Source organism: Symphalangus syndactylus, chromosome 6 (assembly GCF_028878055.3).
Source record: "Symphalangus syndactylus isolate Jambi chromosome 6, NHGRI_mSymSyn1-v2.1_pri, whole genome shotgun sequence".
Classification (NCBI taxonomy): Eukaryota; Metazoa; Chordata; class Mammalia; order Primates; family Hylobatidae; genus Symphalangus; species Symphalangus syndactylus.
Window position 1 is genome coordinate 128,106,826 of NC_072428.2, and position 19,133 is coordinate 128,125,958.

The 19,133-nt window shown below is 40.6% G+C and overlaps 1 protein-coding gene, 1 non-coding gene and 1 pseudogene across 4 annotated transcripts in view; all 3 read left to right on the top strand.

The window, feature by feature from the left end:
- AKR1D1 (aldo-keto reductase family 1 member D1) overlaps positions 1–12,622 on the top strand; it is a 117,735-nt gene extending 105,113 nt beyond the window's left edge. For both annotated transcript variants that reach the window (XM_055284150.2, XM_063642308.1), the window contains exons 8-12: positions 1,054–1,176; positions 2,352–2,461; positions 3,155–3,320; positions 9,434–9,516; positions 12,381–12,622. In XM_055284150.2, the coding sequence (XP_055140125.1) occupies positions 1,054–1,176; positions 2,352–2,461; positions 3,155–3,320; positions 9,434–9,516; positions 12,381–12,423 (525 nt within the window). In that variant the 3' untranslated portion in view covers positions 12,424–12,622. The remainder of the gene's footprint in view (positions 1–1,053; positions 1,177–2,351; positions 2,462–3,154; positions 3,321–9,433; positions 9,517–12,380) is intronic.
- Positions 12,623–16,272: 3,650 nt separating this feature from the next.
- LOC129485430 (protein RCC2-like) lies at positions 16,273–18,806 on the top strand (annotated as a pseudogene). The gene is made up of 2 exons (XR_008658647.1): positions 16,273–16,285; positions 18,199–18,806. The product of XR_008658647.1 is annotated as a protein RCC2-like (transcript).
- Positions 17,169–17,272, top strand: LOC129485596 (small nucleolar RNA U13). Its single transcript, XR_008658733.1, has one exon. It is a non-coding gene; the product is annotated as a small nucleolar RNA U13 (small nucleolar RNA).
- Positions 18,807–19,133: the final 327 nt, after the last annotated feature.

A 19,133-nucleotide genomic window follows, 5' to 3' on the forward strand; every position in this document is an offset into this window, starting at 1 on the left:
ACTGAGAAGCCAAGAAGAGCTAGACCTAATTTTATATACAACATGTGTGTATGTATATTTAAATACATATATGTTTGAGAGAGAGAGGAGAGACAGAGTGTTACATCCAAAAGTGGGAGAACGTAATCTATTTCACATATACCAGAATGTTTATAAAAATTGCCAGCCGGGTGCAGTGGCTCATGCCTATAATCCCAGCACTTTGGGAGACTGAGGCAGGTGGATCACCTGAGGTCAGGAGTTCAAGACCAGCCTGACCAACATGGTGAAACCCCATCTCTACAAAAAATACAAAATTAGCTGGGCATGATGGTGCATGCCTGTAATCCCAGCTACTCGGGCTGCTTGAAGCCGCAAGGAGGAGTTTGCAGTGAGCCGAGATCACGCCATTGCACTCTAGCCTGGGCAACAAAAGCAAAACTCCATCTAGGAAAAAAAAAAAAAAGTACCCAGGTACTATGCCATAAAGAAAGTATCCAAAAATTTCAAGAAGTAGGATCATTTAAAAAACATGTTTTTAATTGAGATAGGGTCTCACTCTGTTGCTCAGGCTGGAGTGTAGTGTCACAGTTATAACTCACTGCAGCCTCAATTTCCCCAGCTCAAGTGGATCCTCCTACTGCAGCCTCCTAAGTAACTGTGACTACAGGCATGCGCCACCATGCCTAGTTAATTCTTGATTTTTATTAGAGATGAAGTCTCACTCTGTTGCCGAGGCTGGTCTTGAACTCCTGACCTCAAGTGATCCTCCTGCCTTGGCCTCCCAAAGTGCTGGGATTACAGGTGTGAGCCATCGCACCCTACCTGGGATCACTAAAGTGTGGTAAATACCCTGAGAAAATACAAGCGGAAGATATGGCATACACATATTTTCCAAATTCAATCACAGAATTACTGCCTTTTCCCACCATCCTTCTTTTATTTTTTTTTGCAAGATGCTTATTAACATACCCAGGAACTTTCCTTTTTAAAGAATTCACAGTCACCCTTATAAACATTCATTCTTGCTTCTTGTGAGGCTTGTTCGTTGACCTTTTGACATTTACTCTACAGGCGATGGAAGCTTGCAAAGATGCTGGCTTGGTGAAATCCCTGGGAGTGTCCAATTTTAACCGCAGGCAGCTGGAGCTCATCCTGAACAAGCCAGGACTCAAACACAAGCCGGTCAGCAACCAGGTACAGCCTAATAGTTTCCACTGGGGTGTGGGGAATGGGGGCAGGATTTACACGACACGAAGAAGCCTCAGCTGGGAGTTGGGAAGGCTCGTGATTGCTCCACCTAAATCTCATCATGGAACCCTGTGCAAGTCTTTAGACTTCTTTCTATTAGTGTCACTTAAAAAAACGGGGCCGGGCGCGGTGGCTCACGCTTGTAATCCCAGCACTTTGGGAGGCCAAGGTGGGTGATCACGAGGTCGGGAGTTTGAGACCAGCCTGACCAACATGGTGAAACCCCGTCTCTACTAAAAATACAAAAATTAGCTGGGCATGGTGGCACATGCCTGTAATCCTAGCTACTCAAAGGCTGAGGCAGGAGAATTGCTTGAACCCGGGAGGCGGAGGTTGCAGTGAGCCGAGATTGCACCACTGCACTCCAGCCTGGGCGACAGAGCGAGACTCCATCTCAAAAAAAAAAAAAAAGAATCTAATGAAAATCATTAAAAAAAAAATGAGAAAAAACACTAAGGCTCAACAGAAAAAGGAGTAAAAGAAATGAACAGAAATTCACAAAAGACAAATTGCAAGACTGGTACATATGAAAAATGTTAAACTCACAATTAATTAGAGAAACTTAAATTGAAGTGTGATTTTTCTATTGCACATCAAATTAGCAAAGTTTTTGTCTTATTAATATTTTTAAATATAATGCCCCCATGTAGGCAAGTGATTAAATGCTAGTGAGTGCAAATTGGTTCAGCCTTACTAAAAAAACAATTTGTCAATATGTATCAAGGGCCTTAAAAAATGTTCACAGTCTTTTATTTCTAGTAATCTATAATAAAAAAAATAAAAAAAATCAGAATGCCTAAATAGACTGATGTGTGTTTACTACAACATTGTTCATAATGGAAAAAAATGGAAGCGACATAATACAAAAAATTAAGGGGATGATTAAATAAGTTACAAGACATTCATATTATGTAAAATCTTAACAAAAGATGTTCTTGAATCCATTTTAAGGAAGCAAAATGAACAAGATATGAAGGGACGGACTAGGACACAAAATATATACAGTATGAAGGAGATTCTATTAATGAAATGGATTTTATTGAAGAATTTTTTTAACTGTAAAATTGTATTCAACAACGTAGTCTTGATTTTGTGCTCTGCTCTCCAATGCAACCACATAGGTTGAATGCCATCCGTATTTCACCCAGCCAAAACTCTTGAAATTTTGCCAACAACATGACATTGTCATTATTGCATATAGCCCTTTGGGGACCAGTAGGAATCCAACCTGGTAAGTAAAACTTTAGGAAGTATTTCCTTTGGTGTGTAGCGTGAGGCTCATGTGAACTACTGTATTTGATTGATATGCCTTTTGGTTTGCCTGTGCAGCCTCTTCAAGTCATTATCTGTATATATGAATTAGAACTTTTCATACTTTCCTGACTGAGCTGTTGTAAAATTGATTACATTATAGGTATGAAATTGCCTATCAGTGCCGATATATAGGAATGCTCAGTAAAAGTTAATTTAATGATTATTTGACAAAGGAGTTTCTATGGCCATGTTTTGCAAATTTTAAATTTTTTGATCTCTGTATTCAATAGTGATACTTCTACTATGATGTGTTCCACAAACTTTAGAAATTTTTCTACTTTAAGATGATTCCAGAAGTTGTGTCTCTATTTCTTCCACTTCAGTCCTCCTGCCTTTCCCTACATGCCAGCTCTCTCTATAAGACTCATCAAAAAATATTATTTACCCTCTGAAGGAGGCAGCTCCATAAAACTTGCCTTGCTTTATCTTCCCATACTAAGAGTAACTCTCCACTCAGTGCATACTCTGCACTCAGAGAAACTGGTTACAGGTGACCTGCAGTGTCCTGGTAGGTGACTGGGTGAATGGGAAGACAGAGGAGGAGGATGGTTTATTAACCTTGGTTCCCATTATGCAAACTAATTATGATGCATGTTTTGATATTTTTAAGGGTGAATATTTCTTCTCCACCTTTGTTAAAGGATGCACTTCTAAACTCATTGGGGAAAAGGTACAATAAGACAGCAGCTCAAATTGTTTTGCGTTTCAACATCCAGCGAGGGGTGGTTGTCATTCCTAAAAGCTTTAATCTTGAAAGGATCAAAGAAAATTTTCAGGTAAGAGAACTGCTTTTGGAAATGTGAAAAGATGGGCATGTTTGCTGTTTTAGCTTTTATAGAATGTGTTCAGCTTAATAGGAAACCTGTAACGCTCTCATATTTTATTTTATACCAGCTCCTTGACCCGTAGCCCATATCTAGGTTTAATTTTCACTCAATTTGAGACAATTGCTAGTACTTCAGACATTGCTTTGCTACTTGTACACTATCCAGATCCCTTACATTTTCTCTTTCCTTATCTATTTTTTATTTCTTTTTTTAATTTTTTTTTTTATAGAGACAGGGTCTTGCTATATTGCCCAGGCTAGTCTGGAACTCCTGTCTTCAAGCGATCCTTCCACCTTGACCTCCCAAAGTTCTGGGATTACAGGCGTGAGCCACTGTACCCAACCTCTTCCCTTATCTATTGACTCTTGACACTACCTACTCACTTCTCTACCAGCACAACAAAAATTGAGTGAACAAAATTTGGAATTCATAACAGTCAACTTTCCACCTTCCTAATGGCTCTGGTAAAAGTTGAGGACAAATGTGAAAATTATTGAAGAGGACCATTTAGACTTCATGAATGCTAATTGCCTTTATTTCCCTCTATAAGTAATCTATGACTTACATTGTAACTTCCAGGTGAAAAAAGAACTAGTCCAAGGGGTAATTCATTTATTCCACTACTACTAAAGACTAAACTGTTAGGTAAATACAACCATAGAAAAGTGCCATATAAAATTAATTAATTACCCATTAGTTAATTTACATTTCAAAAGTAAATTGCCTGTTTAGCCCTACTCATAATTAAAGATAAATAAAAAGATACTAGTTGTCCCTTCATATCAGAAAATAATCAAAATATTTGGTAATATTTGGGGAAACAGGCACTTTGACACACTATTGTCAGAAACATTAATTTATATGAGACATGGAAGAGTAGGTTAAATTATTTCATGTCCATCAAAATTCAAATGCACATATTACATGATTTATTTATATGTGGAACCTAAAAAAGTTAATCACATAAAAGTAGGGAGTAGAATAGTGGTTACCGGAGGCTGAGATTATTGAAGGCAGGGTGCTATGAGGAGATGTTGGTCAAAAAATGCATGATTACAGTTAGGAGGAATAAATGTCAAGAGATCTACTGTACAAAAAGGTGTCTATAGTTGATGATGATATAGTGTATTCTTGAAAAACATAAAGAGAGTGCATCTTATGTGCTCTTACCACAAAAATGATAACTATATGAGGTAATGCATTTGTTAATTAGCTAGATTTAACCACTCCACAATTTATATGTATGTCAAAACATCATGTTGTATATGATAAAAACATACAATGTTATCTGTCAGATTGAATAAATTCAAATACACATATCCATTGACTCAGCAATCTTATCCTATAGATGTATTTGCACATATATACATGGATGCACACACACACAGACAGATGTTTATTATAGAATTCTTTGTAATTTTTTAAAAACTCAAAACAATCTTCAACAGGATTTTATAAAACAAGCTATGACATATTTGTACATTGAAATATCATATAGCCATTTAAAAAATACAAGTACTGACAAAGGAGGATATCCACAATATTAGACAATTACATCTTCAGAGTTTTTTGCTACATGATAGAATGCAACTCAAACTTTAGCAAAAAATAAAAGATAATTTATTGGCTTGCATAACTGGAAAGTCCATGAGTAGATCAGAAATGGCTAGACATAGGTACTCAAATGATTTATAAAGAGATTTAGTTCTCTCTCTCTCTCTCTTCCTCCTTTCTCTCCACCCACATGGCGGCACAGACAATTCCTAACAGCTCCAGGATAATCAATTACTCATACTCAGTGAAGAGTGAAGATGATCAGAAACAAAGTCTTCTATCAGGGTCTCTGTCAATCCCTGATTAGCTCTTGTAGGTCACCCTCATATTACCCACTGTGGCCACTGAGTAGGATACCCTGATTGGCCCCCAGGGCTATATCCCTATTCCTGTGCTGAAGAAGTTAACAGGCAGCTCCACTAGAAGGGGGAAGGAAAGTTCATAAAAAGAAAAAAGGCGCAAAGATGCTAAATAGTTACATCAGCTCCTGACAATAACATTTGCCAAAATGCCTCATGCTAAAAAGTGGTTGACACTCTTTTCCACAATCTTAGAAAGAGATCAACTGCATGACTAATGTGTAGGTTCGTTGAAGATTAAAACACATTTTGATGGACTTTTTGAGGACTGAAAATTTTGCTGTTCAAAAATTATGAGAGTGTTACAAGTGACCTTTGCAATGGAAAGCATTTGGACTTTATAGCATCTAGCAAATCGCAATCTTTTACCAGAGAAAATGCCACTCTCCTTGAAATTTTCATTGTAACTAATTGTGTTACATTCCATATGTTTCCATAGCCTTGATAATAAAAGAATGGAACTCAGAGGTCACATACTCCAAGAAAATATAAAACGGATATAGATTTAGAAGGAAAATGAGAATGAAAATCACAGCCAATTCTCACTCTTTAGGCAACAGACTCACCCAATAACCATGAATTTTGCTGGGTATGAAAGCAAGAAGCATCAAAATAAAAAATTATGCTCTCTTAGAATGAAGGTAAAATAAACTGTTAGAAATATTTTAAAAGACTGGCAAAGATCAATAAAACATACAGAATAAAGGGAAAAATAAATATTTTGATGAAAAAAGAAGAGCAAAAGAAAATAAAAATTATGTAATAAAAAGTTAAGACTGGGCACAGTGGTTCACGCCTGTAATCCCAGCACTTGGGGAGGCCGAGGCAGGAAGATTGCTTGAGGCCAGGAGTTTGAGAGCAGCCTGGGCAACAAAGCAAGATCCCATTGCTTTAAAATAAAAAAAGTTAAGTTAAACGATCAGTTTAAACTGGGCACGGTGGCTCACTCCTCTAATCTTAGCACCTTGGGAGGCTGAGGCAGGTGGATCACCTGAGGTCTGGAGTTTGAGACCAGCTTGGCCAACATGGCAAAACCCCATCTCTACTAAAAATATAAAAATTAGCCGGGCACGGTCATGGGCGCCTGTAATCCCAGCTACTCAAGAGGCTGAGGCAGGAGAATCGCTTGAACCAGGGAGGCGGAAGTTGCAGTAAGCTGAGATCGCACCATAGCACTCCAGCCTGGATGACAAGGGCGAAACTTTGTCTCAGAACAAACAAACAAAAAACCATGAGTTTAAAAACTAGATAAAATTAAAGGTAAAAATGAAGAAAGCTAATATGGAGCCAGGATATTTTAAAAGTTAATAAAATAAAAAAATGAAATTATACCAGGTGTGGTCCAGCTTTGTTGCCATCATCCATTGGCCTCCATTCTTTGAAGATGTTACCTCTGGGCTCACTTTCACTTTCTCCAATACTCTTCCTCTCATAATTCTTAGTGAATTCAACATCCACACCAGTCGTTCTCCGCCCTTACCTGACAGCTCTTCGACTTCCTCTCCCATAAGAATCTTGTCCTATATATTTCAGCCACTAATTCCCATGGCTATCCCTTGGAAATTGCAATAACAACTTCCTAATAAATCCTCCATAGCCTCAATTTCAAACATCCCCCTCTCTTTCCTACACTAGCAACTGTTCCTCTCTACTAACTCCCACCAACAATCACATATGTAGTAACCTCCTATCTTAAAAAATAAAATCCAATCTAGACTCACTTTGTGCTACAAGTATTATCCACTTCTCTCTTTCTGTTTCAAACATCTTGAAAGAGAAGTTGTTCTTGCTGCTTCCCATTCCCTTCCCCCACTATCTCCTGAAGCCATTCAAACCAAACTTTTACCCTGACCATCCCACTGGAACAGCCCTTGTCAAAATTACCTCCACACTGCTAGATCCAGTAATTCTCAATCCTTGTCCCAGTTGGTCTTTCGACCACATCTGATACAGTTAACAATATCTCCTTCTTCAAACATTTACTGAGAGGGAAAACTGTAAGGGAGGCAGTTTGAGAGGAACTATCAGGAGCTCAGTTTTATAATATGAGATCCTCATTCACTTAGGATAATTTGTGCCATGGGAGAAAAAAAAAGACCACCGAAAGTCAATCTGCATACAACAAGAAAAAACATGACATAGAAATAATGTAAAGAGGGTGAATTTGAAAGCTTATATTAAGATCGAAACCAAAGTTTATGAAAGTAAGTTTACTTTTATTCTCAACACAATGTAGGTTACAATTGCATGTTTATTAACTCAGAAGAAACAGTGAATCAGTGTTGATTTTTTTAAAATATGCTTGACAAAATTACATAACACAACATGACATCTTCTATTTCACAAAAGTTTTGCAGAATGTTCATAAAGAGAATAATTCTCATAAAAATTTTGGAGGGCTTTATCTGAAGGAGACTTTTAATTCTTTAATTTTTTTTTCAAGTCACACTCTTTTGACGTATCTATCAAAGTAGATTTTTAACTGTGCAGGATTCTTCTTTGAAAAAGATCATACCTATAATTAGAACAAATCTCCAAGATCACTTTCTTCGATTTCATAAAATCCTGCATCTTTGCAAGATTTGCAGCCTCACTTTGCCATTAGATTATGCCATATATTTACTGGATAAGAGGCTGACCCACCAAGACTTAAAGGACAGGACTAGTGTTTAGCAAAAAAGAAATGTGGGTAAGGATTCATTTTATAGGCAATTCATTCATTTTTATACTGTGCAAATTTTTGATTCCTCATGTAATCTCATAAAGGCCAATAATTGGATAATAAATCATAAAAGAAAATGGTCCCCTGAAAAGAGTACTTGGAAAGAATCCATGGAGGGATAATTAAGTAAATCGTGTTCCATCTACACAATGAATACCACGGCTAAATGAATAAAGTCGGGTTGCGTATTCTGATAGAACTATCACCGGGGTCACTAAGATATTATGTGAATAAAGGAAAGTTGTAGAATCATAAAGATATGGTCCAATTACTGCATTTTCCTCTTAATGTGTGTAGTATTTGGGAGGAATATCTGGGAAGGGAAATAAGAATGGGGTGATGAGTGACAAGATTTTCATTATTTATTCTGTATAGGTCTATGTACTTCTACAGTGTTTCATTTCTTTGCAAAGAGCATATATTTATGTACTACTTATATAATTAAAATCTATTAATCATTAAATATATTAAAATCAAAGTTAAAGGATAGAAAGATAAAACAATAAAGAGAAGATAGGTTATATACAGATAACCCAAATGTTAAAAATAAAAGGAAGTGAAAATAAAATATATAAATGTTAATAAGGGACAATTATAAAACCAGAATATAAATAAAGTATAAAATCTAAGAAAAATAAAACACTGAAAATGTAATTAGAATAGAAAGGTGGAAGAGACATCAAAAATGATGAGAGAAAGGATTTCAACATAGCAAATTAAAAGTTAAAAACAAAGCAAATTAAAAGTTTTTTAAAAAAGCAAATTTAGGCCGGGCGTGGTGAGGCTCATGCCTGTAATTGCAGCACTTTGGGAGGCCAAGGTGGGAGGATCGCTTGAGTTCAGGAGTTTGAGACCAGCCTGGGCAGCATGGTGAAACCCCATCTCTACAAAAAAATGCAAAAATTAGCCAGGCATGGTGAAATGTGTCTGTAGTCCCAGCTGCTTGGGAAACTGAGGCATGAGAATAGCTTGAACCCAGGAGGTGGAGGTTGCAGTAAGCCAAGATGATGCCACAGCACTCCAGCCTGGGTGACAGAGTAAGACCCTGTCTCAAAAAAAAAAAAAAAATCATATTTAGAGACTCAGAATTTTTTAAGTGTAAGACCATAGTTCAGAATCAAAAGCCCAGCATTTCATACAGAAATAAGAATTCTTCACATTTGAAATTGTAGGGGATTTTATTAACATTTGTGGTTTCAGAGCATTTGGAATTTCTTGTAAGATATCCCCAGAAAGACTGTCTCAAAAACAAAGGGCAGAACAGAGTATCCAGCTCCACCTCAGTGGGTAGCCCCCCAACACCAGCCTGACTCCTCTTAGACATTTGCAGAGATATTCATGTATCTTTGAAAGGCTCCCATTGGTGGCCCCACTTTCTGATCCCAAGTTTGACCTTCAAAAATGTTCTATTATTTCCATTATTTCAGATCTTTGACTTTTCTCTCACTGAAGAAGAAATGAAGGACATTGAAGCCTTGAATAAAAATGTCCGCTTTGTACAATTGCTCATGTAAGTTCTGGGGATCATTAATGGGTACTGGCCAGTGGTATTGAATGGTCATGTGTCAAGCAACAAGGCTCATATGAACCCTGACCTATGTCCATAGCACCAGGGCAAAGCATGGTGGGCCGCATATTCTGAATGTTAACATGCCTGAGGGAAATACATCCACTACATGGCCTTCCACAACCCTACACTCTCGCTGAAAAGAAGAGTCCTGACATCTGTGACATTCCGTGACTCAGGTGAAGGCATGCAGGCTAAGGAACGTGAGGAGAATTAATTCACCATGTACATATGCTAAAACAACAGCAGCACAAATGTTGAAACAACTTATTTATTTATTCCTAAAAATCAAAGTGATGCACAAATTAAAGCAAAGTTATAAAAAAAAATTTCTGAGAGGCATGATAATGTTGAAGAAAGAGCACTAGATTGAAAACCAAGAACTTAGACTTTTAGATACTTTCTTGCCTATAAGATTTTAGTTTCTACCTCTACCTATTAGCTGACTTCCTACAAGCAAAATTCCATATACTCCTTCAAAATGTCAAGTCCAGCTAACCAACTGAAGTAGCTCTTTATTCTCTAAATATTACAGGCCCTTTAAAAAAGAATATAGTTTTGGCCAGGTGTGGTGGCTCACGCCTGTAATCCCAACACTTTGGGAGGCCGAGGTGGGCGGATCACCTGAGGTTGGGAGTTTAGAGACCAGCCTGGCCAACATGGAGAAAATCCGTCTCTACTAAAAATACAAAAATTAGCTGGGTGTGGTGGCACATGCCTGTAATCCCAGCTACTCAGGAGGCTGATGCAGGAGAATCACTTGAACCCAGGAGGCAGAGGTTGCAGTGAGCCGAGATCACGCCACTGCACTCCAGCCTGGGCAACGAAAGCAAAACTCCATCTCAAAAAAAAAAGAATATAGTTTCTATATGTGTGTGTATAAATATACACACACATATACACATATATACTCATATACACACACATGCATTTTTTTCTTCTTAATCATTCTCTATTAATCTTTCCAGTTCTTCAAATCACCTGAATAGTCATCTTTGTCTTGAATCTTTAAGTGAACATTCAGAAAATGCTAAGATGATTCACATAGTTTGGACGCTTACTTTATTGATCCCACTGTTTTTCATGGGTCAGAAAGTACACTGACTGGATTAATATTGAATTTCTGAATTAATAAAACAGCTTCCTAATGGAAATTTGTCAGGGGGAAAATTGTTTGACATCAAAAGGCACCACCACCCAGCCTCAAGAACAAAAGAGTAACAAAAGAGTAAACATAAACACATAAATAACACTTTCCCAGAACTAACAGTTATAGGTTAATTAATAGCTCTTGAAGATAAATGACTTCTATTGAATCGAGAGTGTATCATTAAGTTAAGAAGAGAAGCCAGGTGCAGTATCTCACACTTGTAATTCCAGCACTCTGGGAGCCTAAGATAGGAGAATCACTTGGGGCCAGGAGTTCGACACCAGCCTGGACAACATAGCAAGACCTCATCTCTACAAAAAATTTAAAAATAAGCCATTGTGGTGGCACGCACCTGTAGTACTAACTACTCAGGAGGCTGAGGTGGGAGGATCACTTGAACCCAAGACTTTGAGTGAGCTATGACTACACTCCAGCCTGGTAGACAGAGTGAGGCCCTGTCTGAAAGCAAAACAAAAAACAAACAAACAAAAACAGTATAATCAATCCACCCATGTGCTAATTGTTTTACAGATAGCTGGTGACATTATTCAGTTTGACATCTGACATATTTAAAAGCAATTCTAGCAACTTAGGGGAAAAAAATAACTCTTACCAGAAATAACTAGACAAATCAGCAAGGTGAAACAAGAATTAGGCCCCATTAATCACAAATACTGTATCATTTAGAGATACTGGACCATGATTTTTTTCGGCTTTTATCAAGTTGAGTTTTCACATTTGAAAATCTTAATATTTTCCATTTTAATTTACAGTACATGCAGAAAACTAAATCAGGAACACACACATTCCAGACATTTTACAGACCATTTCATCATTGTTATTTAAGAGCTAAATTCACTGCCATCATCATCATCCTCATAACCATCCAGGAAACTTATTTTGCTACTCATCACCTTTCTAGATCTCAAACTGTCAACACGCAGGAGGTCTAGTGAGAGGGGCAAGTAAAAATGCTAATGAGACTGGGTGTGGTGGCTCACACCTGTAGTCCCAGCACTTTGGGAGGCCGAGACAGAGGGACTGCTTCAGCCCAGGAGTTCAGCTTGGGCAACCGTGGTGGCACATACCTATAATCCCAGCTACTTGGGAGGCTGAGGCAGGAGGCTTGCTTGGGAGCCCAGGAGTTTGAGGCTGCAGTGAGCTATGATCATGCCACTGCACTCCAACCTGAGTGACAGAGCGAGATTCCATCTGTAAAAAAAAAGAAGAAAAAAATGCTGATCAGCAGAGGGTGACACTTGTAATAAGAGTTTTGAAGAGAAATGCCCATGTAGTGGATTGGAGAAGGAGGCAGCCAGCATCAAGGGAACAGAAAGGGGGAAGGAGTAGGGAAGAGGCATGCGCCCATGACATGCCTAAGCCATGATTCACCTCTGGGGGACTCTGTTCTGAGTAAAATGTTGATAAGGTGGCCACCAACCTTCCCTCAACACACTCACATTCAGGAGGCTGTCCAGAGCTTCAGGAAAAGGTGCTGGCTTGAGAGAAAACAGAATAGGAGAGTAGGTAAGAAACAGCAGAGGAATGAATAGGAGAGAGGGGTAGTGGTCAGTGAAATTCTCAAAGGATGCTATTGAAACATACAGCTGTGCAATTTTTAAGTGAACTTTTTTCTGTGGGGGAATTGTTTTGGCAGGTGGCGCGATCATCCTGAATACCCATTTCATGATGAATACTGACTGCAGGGAGTTCCTGAACAGATTTTTCACTCCCATGAGTGCCAAGACGGTGCGATGGGTAGTCCCCTGGATGTGAAAATGAAGAGGGTTTTACCATCCTGAGAAGAAATAATGATGGAAATGTGTTTAATGTTTGTGTAGTGTAAGTGACTTTGACTTAGTCACATTGAAGTAAAACTATTAAAATCTGTTGAAATAACTCTTAGGAAATTATCGACTAATTTTTTCATATCAGTATCTTCTAGGTTCCAAGCAGAAAAAAATTAGACTTTGGAAAAGACATCAAAGGCAACATATGACAACAAGTAATTCATGAATCTGGGTAGTAGCATTGGTAATCTGAGTTCTTTAAGTGTCAACAGGACAACAAAGTACGTATGGCAGTGTGCTGGCAGTGGCCTTGAGGCTTTGGACCATTGGTTATAAAACAGACATAGCCAAGATAAGATCCACACACACATTATTAACAAGGAAGTGATTTGCTGCACCTTGAGTTGAGAGGGCTACATGTAGAAAAGTCTTAAAATAGAGCTAAACACCACAGTGGTCAACAAAGCCATCACGATGTTGGTGTTTGTTTTCATCCAATGTATGTTTGTTTAGTTTTTATCCAACTTGAAGAATGAAAAGTTAACTGGATCTCTCTTGCATCCTTAAAGGGCCTGAGTCTCAACATGGCTGCTGATCCATACTTACACATCTTACCATCAATCTTGCCTACATTGATTATAGAACCACTATTATGTAAAAAGGCTTGAAACAACCAACATACACAAATAAAAACCCTGCCTTGTAAAATAGTAAAAGAGAAACCATATATTGGCTTCTCTTCTTAACTTGGGAGATAAATTGAAATAAGGTGCTTTGTAAGATTATTGTACTTAAGACTTTAATAGTGTTACTTGGATAGCTTATATGAATTTTGAGAATTTTGTATGAATTTTGAGAAAGCAAGTTCAAAAGAACTCTGGTAATTTTCCCGTATGTACAATTTAAAGAGTGAATAAGATTATTAGAATTCAGCAATAGAGATATATCTATTTTCAATTCAACTACAGAAATATATTTTATTGGCCGGGCGCGGTGGCTCACGCCTGTAATCCTAGCACTTTGGGAGGCCGAGGCGGGCGGATCAGGAGGTCAGGAGATCGAGACCATCTTGGCTAACACGGTGAAACCCTGTCTCTACTAAAAATACAAAAAATTAGCCGGGCACGGTGGCGGGTGCCTGTCATCCCAGCTACTCAGGAGGCTGAGGCAGGAGAATGGCATGAACCCGGGAGGCAGAGCTTGCAGTGAGCCGAGATAGCGCCACTGCAGTCCGGCCTGGGAGAAAGAGCGAGACTCCATCTCAAAAAAAAAAAGAAATATATTTTATTCATTCACATTAGGTCACTGTCATAGGAGAGAGTTCTTCAAAAATTATGTTTTCCCAAGATCAGTTGCTTATAGATAATGTTCAATGACCTCAAGACATATATTTTTGAGAAATTATCATTTTAAAAAATTTGGAGGCCAGGCGCGGTGGCTCATGTCTGTAATCCCAGCACTTTGGGAGGCCGAGGCGGGCAGATCACATGAGGTCGGGAGTTTGAGACCAGCCTGACCAATATGGAGAAACCCCAGCTCTACTAAAAATACAAAATTAGCCGGGCATGATGGCACATGCCTGTAATCCCAGCTACTAGGGAGGTTGAGGCAGGAGAATCGCTTGAACCTGGGAGTCAGAGGTTGCAGTGAGCCGAGATCTCACCATTGCACTCCAGCCTGGACAACAAGAGTGAAACTCCATCTCAAAAAAAAAAAAAAATTTTTGGTCTATACTGATTGTTTTCACTGATTCCAATGTTATTACTTACAACACTGACCTCTGGAAAATATTTTGTTTACAAGAAATAATAAAGTATAATGACTTGTTGCATCACATGAATCTCCATTCTGTTTTCTAAGGTTGGGGCAGGGGAAGAATCATCTGAAGCCAGTTAAATTAAAAGGCCTTTGATTTAATTCTTGCTGTACATTTAGCACTGGGAAGAGAGGAAAGAAAAGGGGGTGTGGTGGCTCATGCCTATAATCCTAGCAATTTGAGAGGCCAAGGCGGGTGGATGGAGTGAGCCCAGGAGTTCAAGACCAGCCTGGAACAACATCACGAAACCCCATCTCTGCCAAAAAAAAAAAAATACAAAAATTAGCCAGGAATGGTGGCACACACCTGTAGTCCCAGCTACTCAGGAGGCTGCTGTGGGAGGATCACTTGGGTTAGGGAGGCAGAGGTTGCAGTAAGCCAAGATTGTGCCACTGCACTGGAGCCTGGGTGACAGAGTGAGATTCTGTCTCAAAAAAAAAGGAAAGAAGGAAGGAAGGAACGGGAAAAGGAAAGAAGGAAGGAAGGGAGGGAGGGAGGGAAAAGAAAAAGGGAAGGAAGGAAGGAAGGAAGGAAGGAAGGAAGGAAGGAAGGAAGGAGGGAGGGAGGGAGGGAGGGAGGGAGGGAGGAAAGGAAGGGAGGAAGGAAGGAAGGAAGGAAGGAAGGAGGGAGGGAGGGAGGGAGGGAGGGAGGGAGGGAAGAAAGGAAGGAAGGAAGGAAGGAAAGAAGGGGAAAGAAAAAGAAGGAGGGAGCCGGGCACGGTGGCTCACGCCTGTAATCCCAGCACTTTGGGAGGCTGAGGCGGGTAGATCACGAGGTCAGGAGATCGAGGCCATCCTGGCTAACACGGTGAAACCCCGTCTCTACTAAAAATACAAAAAATTAGCCGGGCATAGTAGCAGGCGCCTATAGTCCCAGCTACTCGGGAAGCTGAGGCAGGAGAATGGCGCGAACTCAGGAGGCGGAGATTGCAGTGAGCCGAGATCGTGCCACTGCACTCCATCCTGGGCGACAGAGCGAGACTCTGTCTCAACAAAAAAGAAAAAGAAGGAGGGAAAGAAAGAAGGAAGGAAGGAAGAAGAAAAAGGGGGTACCATTATGAAAGAGCAGAAACTTGAGTCCTGGTCCCTGTTGTCAAAGTCCTTCAAAACACTTTGAGGGTATTAGTGTAGAGGTGAGAATGGAAACAACACCTACCAAAGCATTTTTAAGACAGGCATTGGAAAAGAGTCCCATCATTTGTCAGTGAAAAGGTATTTCTAAAAATTGGGGGAGAGAAATCCTCTCTTAGTCATAACAGAGATGGAGGAAAAAGATCTGGAGACAGAAAGTAGGAAGGTCAGGAAAGAACAACAGTCTGAATGAAGCTTCTGCATGTTCCTTCTCCCTCCACTGTCACCACTCTCAAGCTTCCCATCTGTTATGGGTCGAACTGTATCCTCTCAAAATTCATATGTTAAAGCCCAGACCCCAGTACCTCAGAATGTGATCTTATAAAAATAGGGCCAGGTGTGGTGGCTCATGCCTGTAATGTCAGCTATTTGAGAGGCTAAGGTGGAAGGATCACTTGAGGCCAGGAGTTCGAGACAACCCTGGTCAACAGGGTGAGACCTTATCTCTACAAAAATTTTAAAATTAGCTGGATATAGTTGTGTACACATGGCTGGTTGTGCACACACATAGCACCCAGCTACTTGGGTGGCTGAGGCAGGAGGACTGCATGAGCCCAGAAGTTTGAGGCTGAAGTGAGCTATGATCATGCTACTGCACTCTAGCGTGGGTGACAAAGCAAGACCTCATCTCTTAAAAATAAATAAAATAGGGTCACTGCATACGTAATTAATTAAGATGAGATCATACTGGGGTAGGGTGGAGTAAGGTGAACCCTAAACCAATGAGACTGTGTCTTCATAAAAAAGGGAAATTTGGACACAGACAACACACAGGGTGAATGTCATGTGAAGACGAAAACAGAGTTCAGGGTGATGCTTCTACAAGGTAAGAAATGACAAAGATTGCCAACAGCTATAAGAAACTAGGCAAAAGGCATGGAACAGTTTCACCTCAGCCCTCAGAGAGAATCAACATTGCCAACACCTCTATCTCAGACTCTAGCCTTCAGGACTGTGAAACACTACAGTTCTGTCCTTTAAGCCACCCAGTTTGTGGTACTTAGTTATAGCAGTTTTACAAACGAACACACCATCCCTCACCTCAGTAAAGATTTCCTGTCTCTCCAGTTAACATCGGCTATAAAAATGGCCTTGCCAAATCAATGCTTTGCTGAGCCCAAGTATTGACAACCAATAATCTTGATCTTTTAGGGACGTAAGCAACCCCAAAGAGATGTTTGTTAACCCAAATCAATTTTTCTTATCAATGGCCTCTGATCAGCTATGTAGAAAGATCCATCAATAGTGATGCAACCTGCCTGAAAAATGAGAGGAGACCCATGGCATGCCATGCTCACTGGTCCACAGAAACATACCGGGCTGGAGCGGCAAGGACATCCTGCCCCAGTGCACAGAATGTTTCTGGATCTGCAGTGTTTCTTGATAACAATGTTTCTTGGCCGGGTGCGATGGCTCACACCTTTAATCCCAGCACTTTGGGAGGCTGAAGCTGTGGATCATGTGAGGTCAGGAGTTCGAGACCAGCCTGACCAACATGGTGAAACCCTGTCTCTACTAAGTACAAAAAAAAAAAAATCAGCCAGGCATGGTGGCACATCCCTGTAATCCTAGCTACTTGGGAGGCTGAGGCAGAAGAATCATTTGAACCTGGGAGGTGGAGGTTGCAGTGAGCCGATATTGTGCCATTGCACTCCAGCCTGGGCAACACAGTGAAACTCCACCTCAAAAAAAAAAAGGAATGTTTCTTGATCTTTTTGTAGTTCATGAGCGTGATGACTGAGTGTTCATGTGCATGTGTGAGATGTGCCACCCTTAAACCTTGTTATAACATCAGCACATTACCCATATGACATGAAAAAAATGTTTCTTATCCCTGACAGTTCTCCAAGAGGGCCTCCTTCAGGCACTGTCATTCTGTCCACAGTAATGACACAGCACCAGGAGAGGCCATTAGAGGGGCATAGGCAATGATCCCCTGTCTTCAGCCTTCAACACTTTGAGGTGTGTGCACTCTGAGGCCACAGTCATAGGGACTGACAAAGATGAACAAACTCATATTTCTAAGACTTGATATTTCTCGGAACTCTCAAAATTTCAGGCTTCTGCTAACTTCAATGCCTTCTTCTTGAATCAGAATCCTCCCTGAACCTGAATAGTAGCCTTAATGTTTCTGTCTCTACACACGAAATCCTCAAATTCTCACTTTAGCTTCTTCCACCCTAGTCTCTGCCTCCCATTCATGAGAAACAGGATGAGAGGGTGATGTCCAACTAATAGGCTTACTCTCTCATCTAAGGGGCATTTTCGTAAAAGGCTTTTTCTGGTGGGTCATATCTCCTCTGGCAGGAACTGTCCCCCTGGCTTCCCTGTTTGGATTCTTCGGAATCTCAGCTTGAGCTCCGGCTGCCCTCCCTGGATGTACTAATTGCCTAGCTTGAGGCAAAATTCTCCTTTTGCACAGCACGTGCTTGCCTGATTCAGCTCAAAGCAGATCAAACTTTCTTAATAAGGCCACATTCTCTTCCTTTGTTGCCTTCTGCACTCCAGGCTTGAACCAAAACTTGGTTCCTTTATGAAGGACTCCATCGAAGGCCACAGGAAGCATCCAGCACAATCTTCTAAACCAGCACCAAAGCCTGAGCCTTGGCAGACACATGGTCCAAGTTCCAAAATATAAGTTACACTTTAAGTGAATCTGGTGAATGGGCTGGAGCCTTGGTCTGGTGGGGAGTGCTGGGGGGTGCATCTCAGATTCTTGGTCTATTTCTATTTACTAAGGGTCAAGAACCCATCAGCCAGTAACAGTTGTGTAAGACGTGGCCTGTGATGCTAACCACACATTGATTCTGGACTCCAAGAAATGAGTCTTCTCCTGGGGCTTTGGTGGCTATAGTTGGCTGGGCCACTCGGAGCAGAACGATGAGATGGTCCCCACTTGGTGAAGTTGGAGTCTGACTTCCTTGGGTGTGGGGCATCCCAGCTCCATGTTGGTTACACCTGTTCCTTTGCTGTCTGTGAAGTTGGTAGTCTCTTTTTCTGGGGATCCCAATATCTCCCGTGAATCTTCCATGTACCTGAAAGCCGTGCAGGACCTCTGCAGCTTTAGAATCCGGAGCCTGGCTTGTGGGAAGAGCAGCATCATTGTGGCCGCCAATGAGAGCACCATCAGCTGGGGGCCATAACCAACCTTTAGGTAATTGGGATACAGGGACCATGAGCCCAAGTCTTCTACTGCAGCCCAAGAGGTGAAGACTCTGGATGGCATCTTTTCAAAGCAGGTCTCCATAAGCTACTCACACTCCTTGGTGATAGCGCAAGATGAAAGTGAGACCAGGAAAGAGAAGATCAAGAAACTGCTAGAGCCGGTTGCGGTGGCTCACCTGTAATCCCAACACTTTGGGAGGCCGAGGCAGGTGGATCATCTGAGGTCAGGAGTTCGAGACCAGCCTGGCTAACATGGTGAAACCCCATTTCTACTAAAAATACAAACAAATAGCTGGGCTGTGGTGGCACATGCCTGTAATCCCAGCTAATCGGGAGGCTGAGGCAGGAGAATCACTTGAACCCGGGAGGTGGAGGTTGCGGTGAGCCGAGATCATGCCATTGCACTCCAGTTTGGGCAATAAGAGTGAAACTCCAACTCCAAAAAAAAAAAAAGAAAAAAGAAAAGAAAGAAACTGCTAGAATACAACCCCTGAACCCTTTGATGCTCC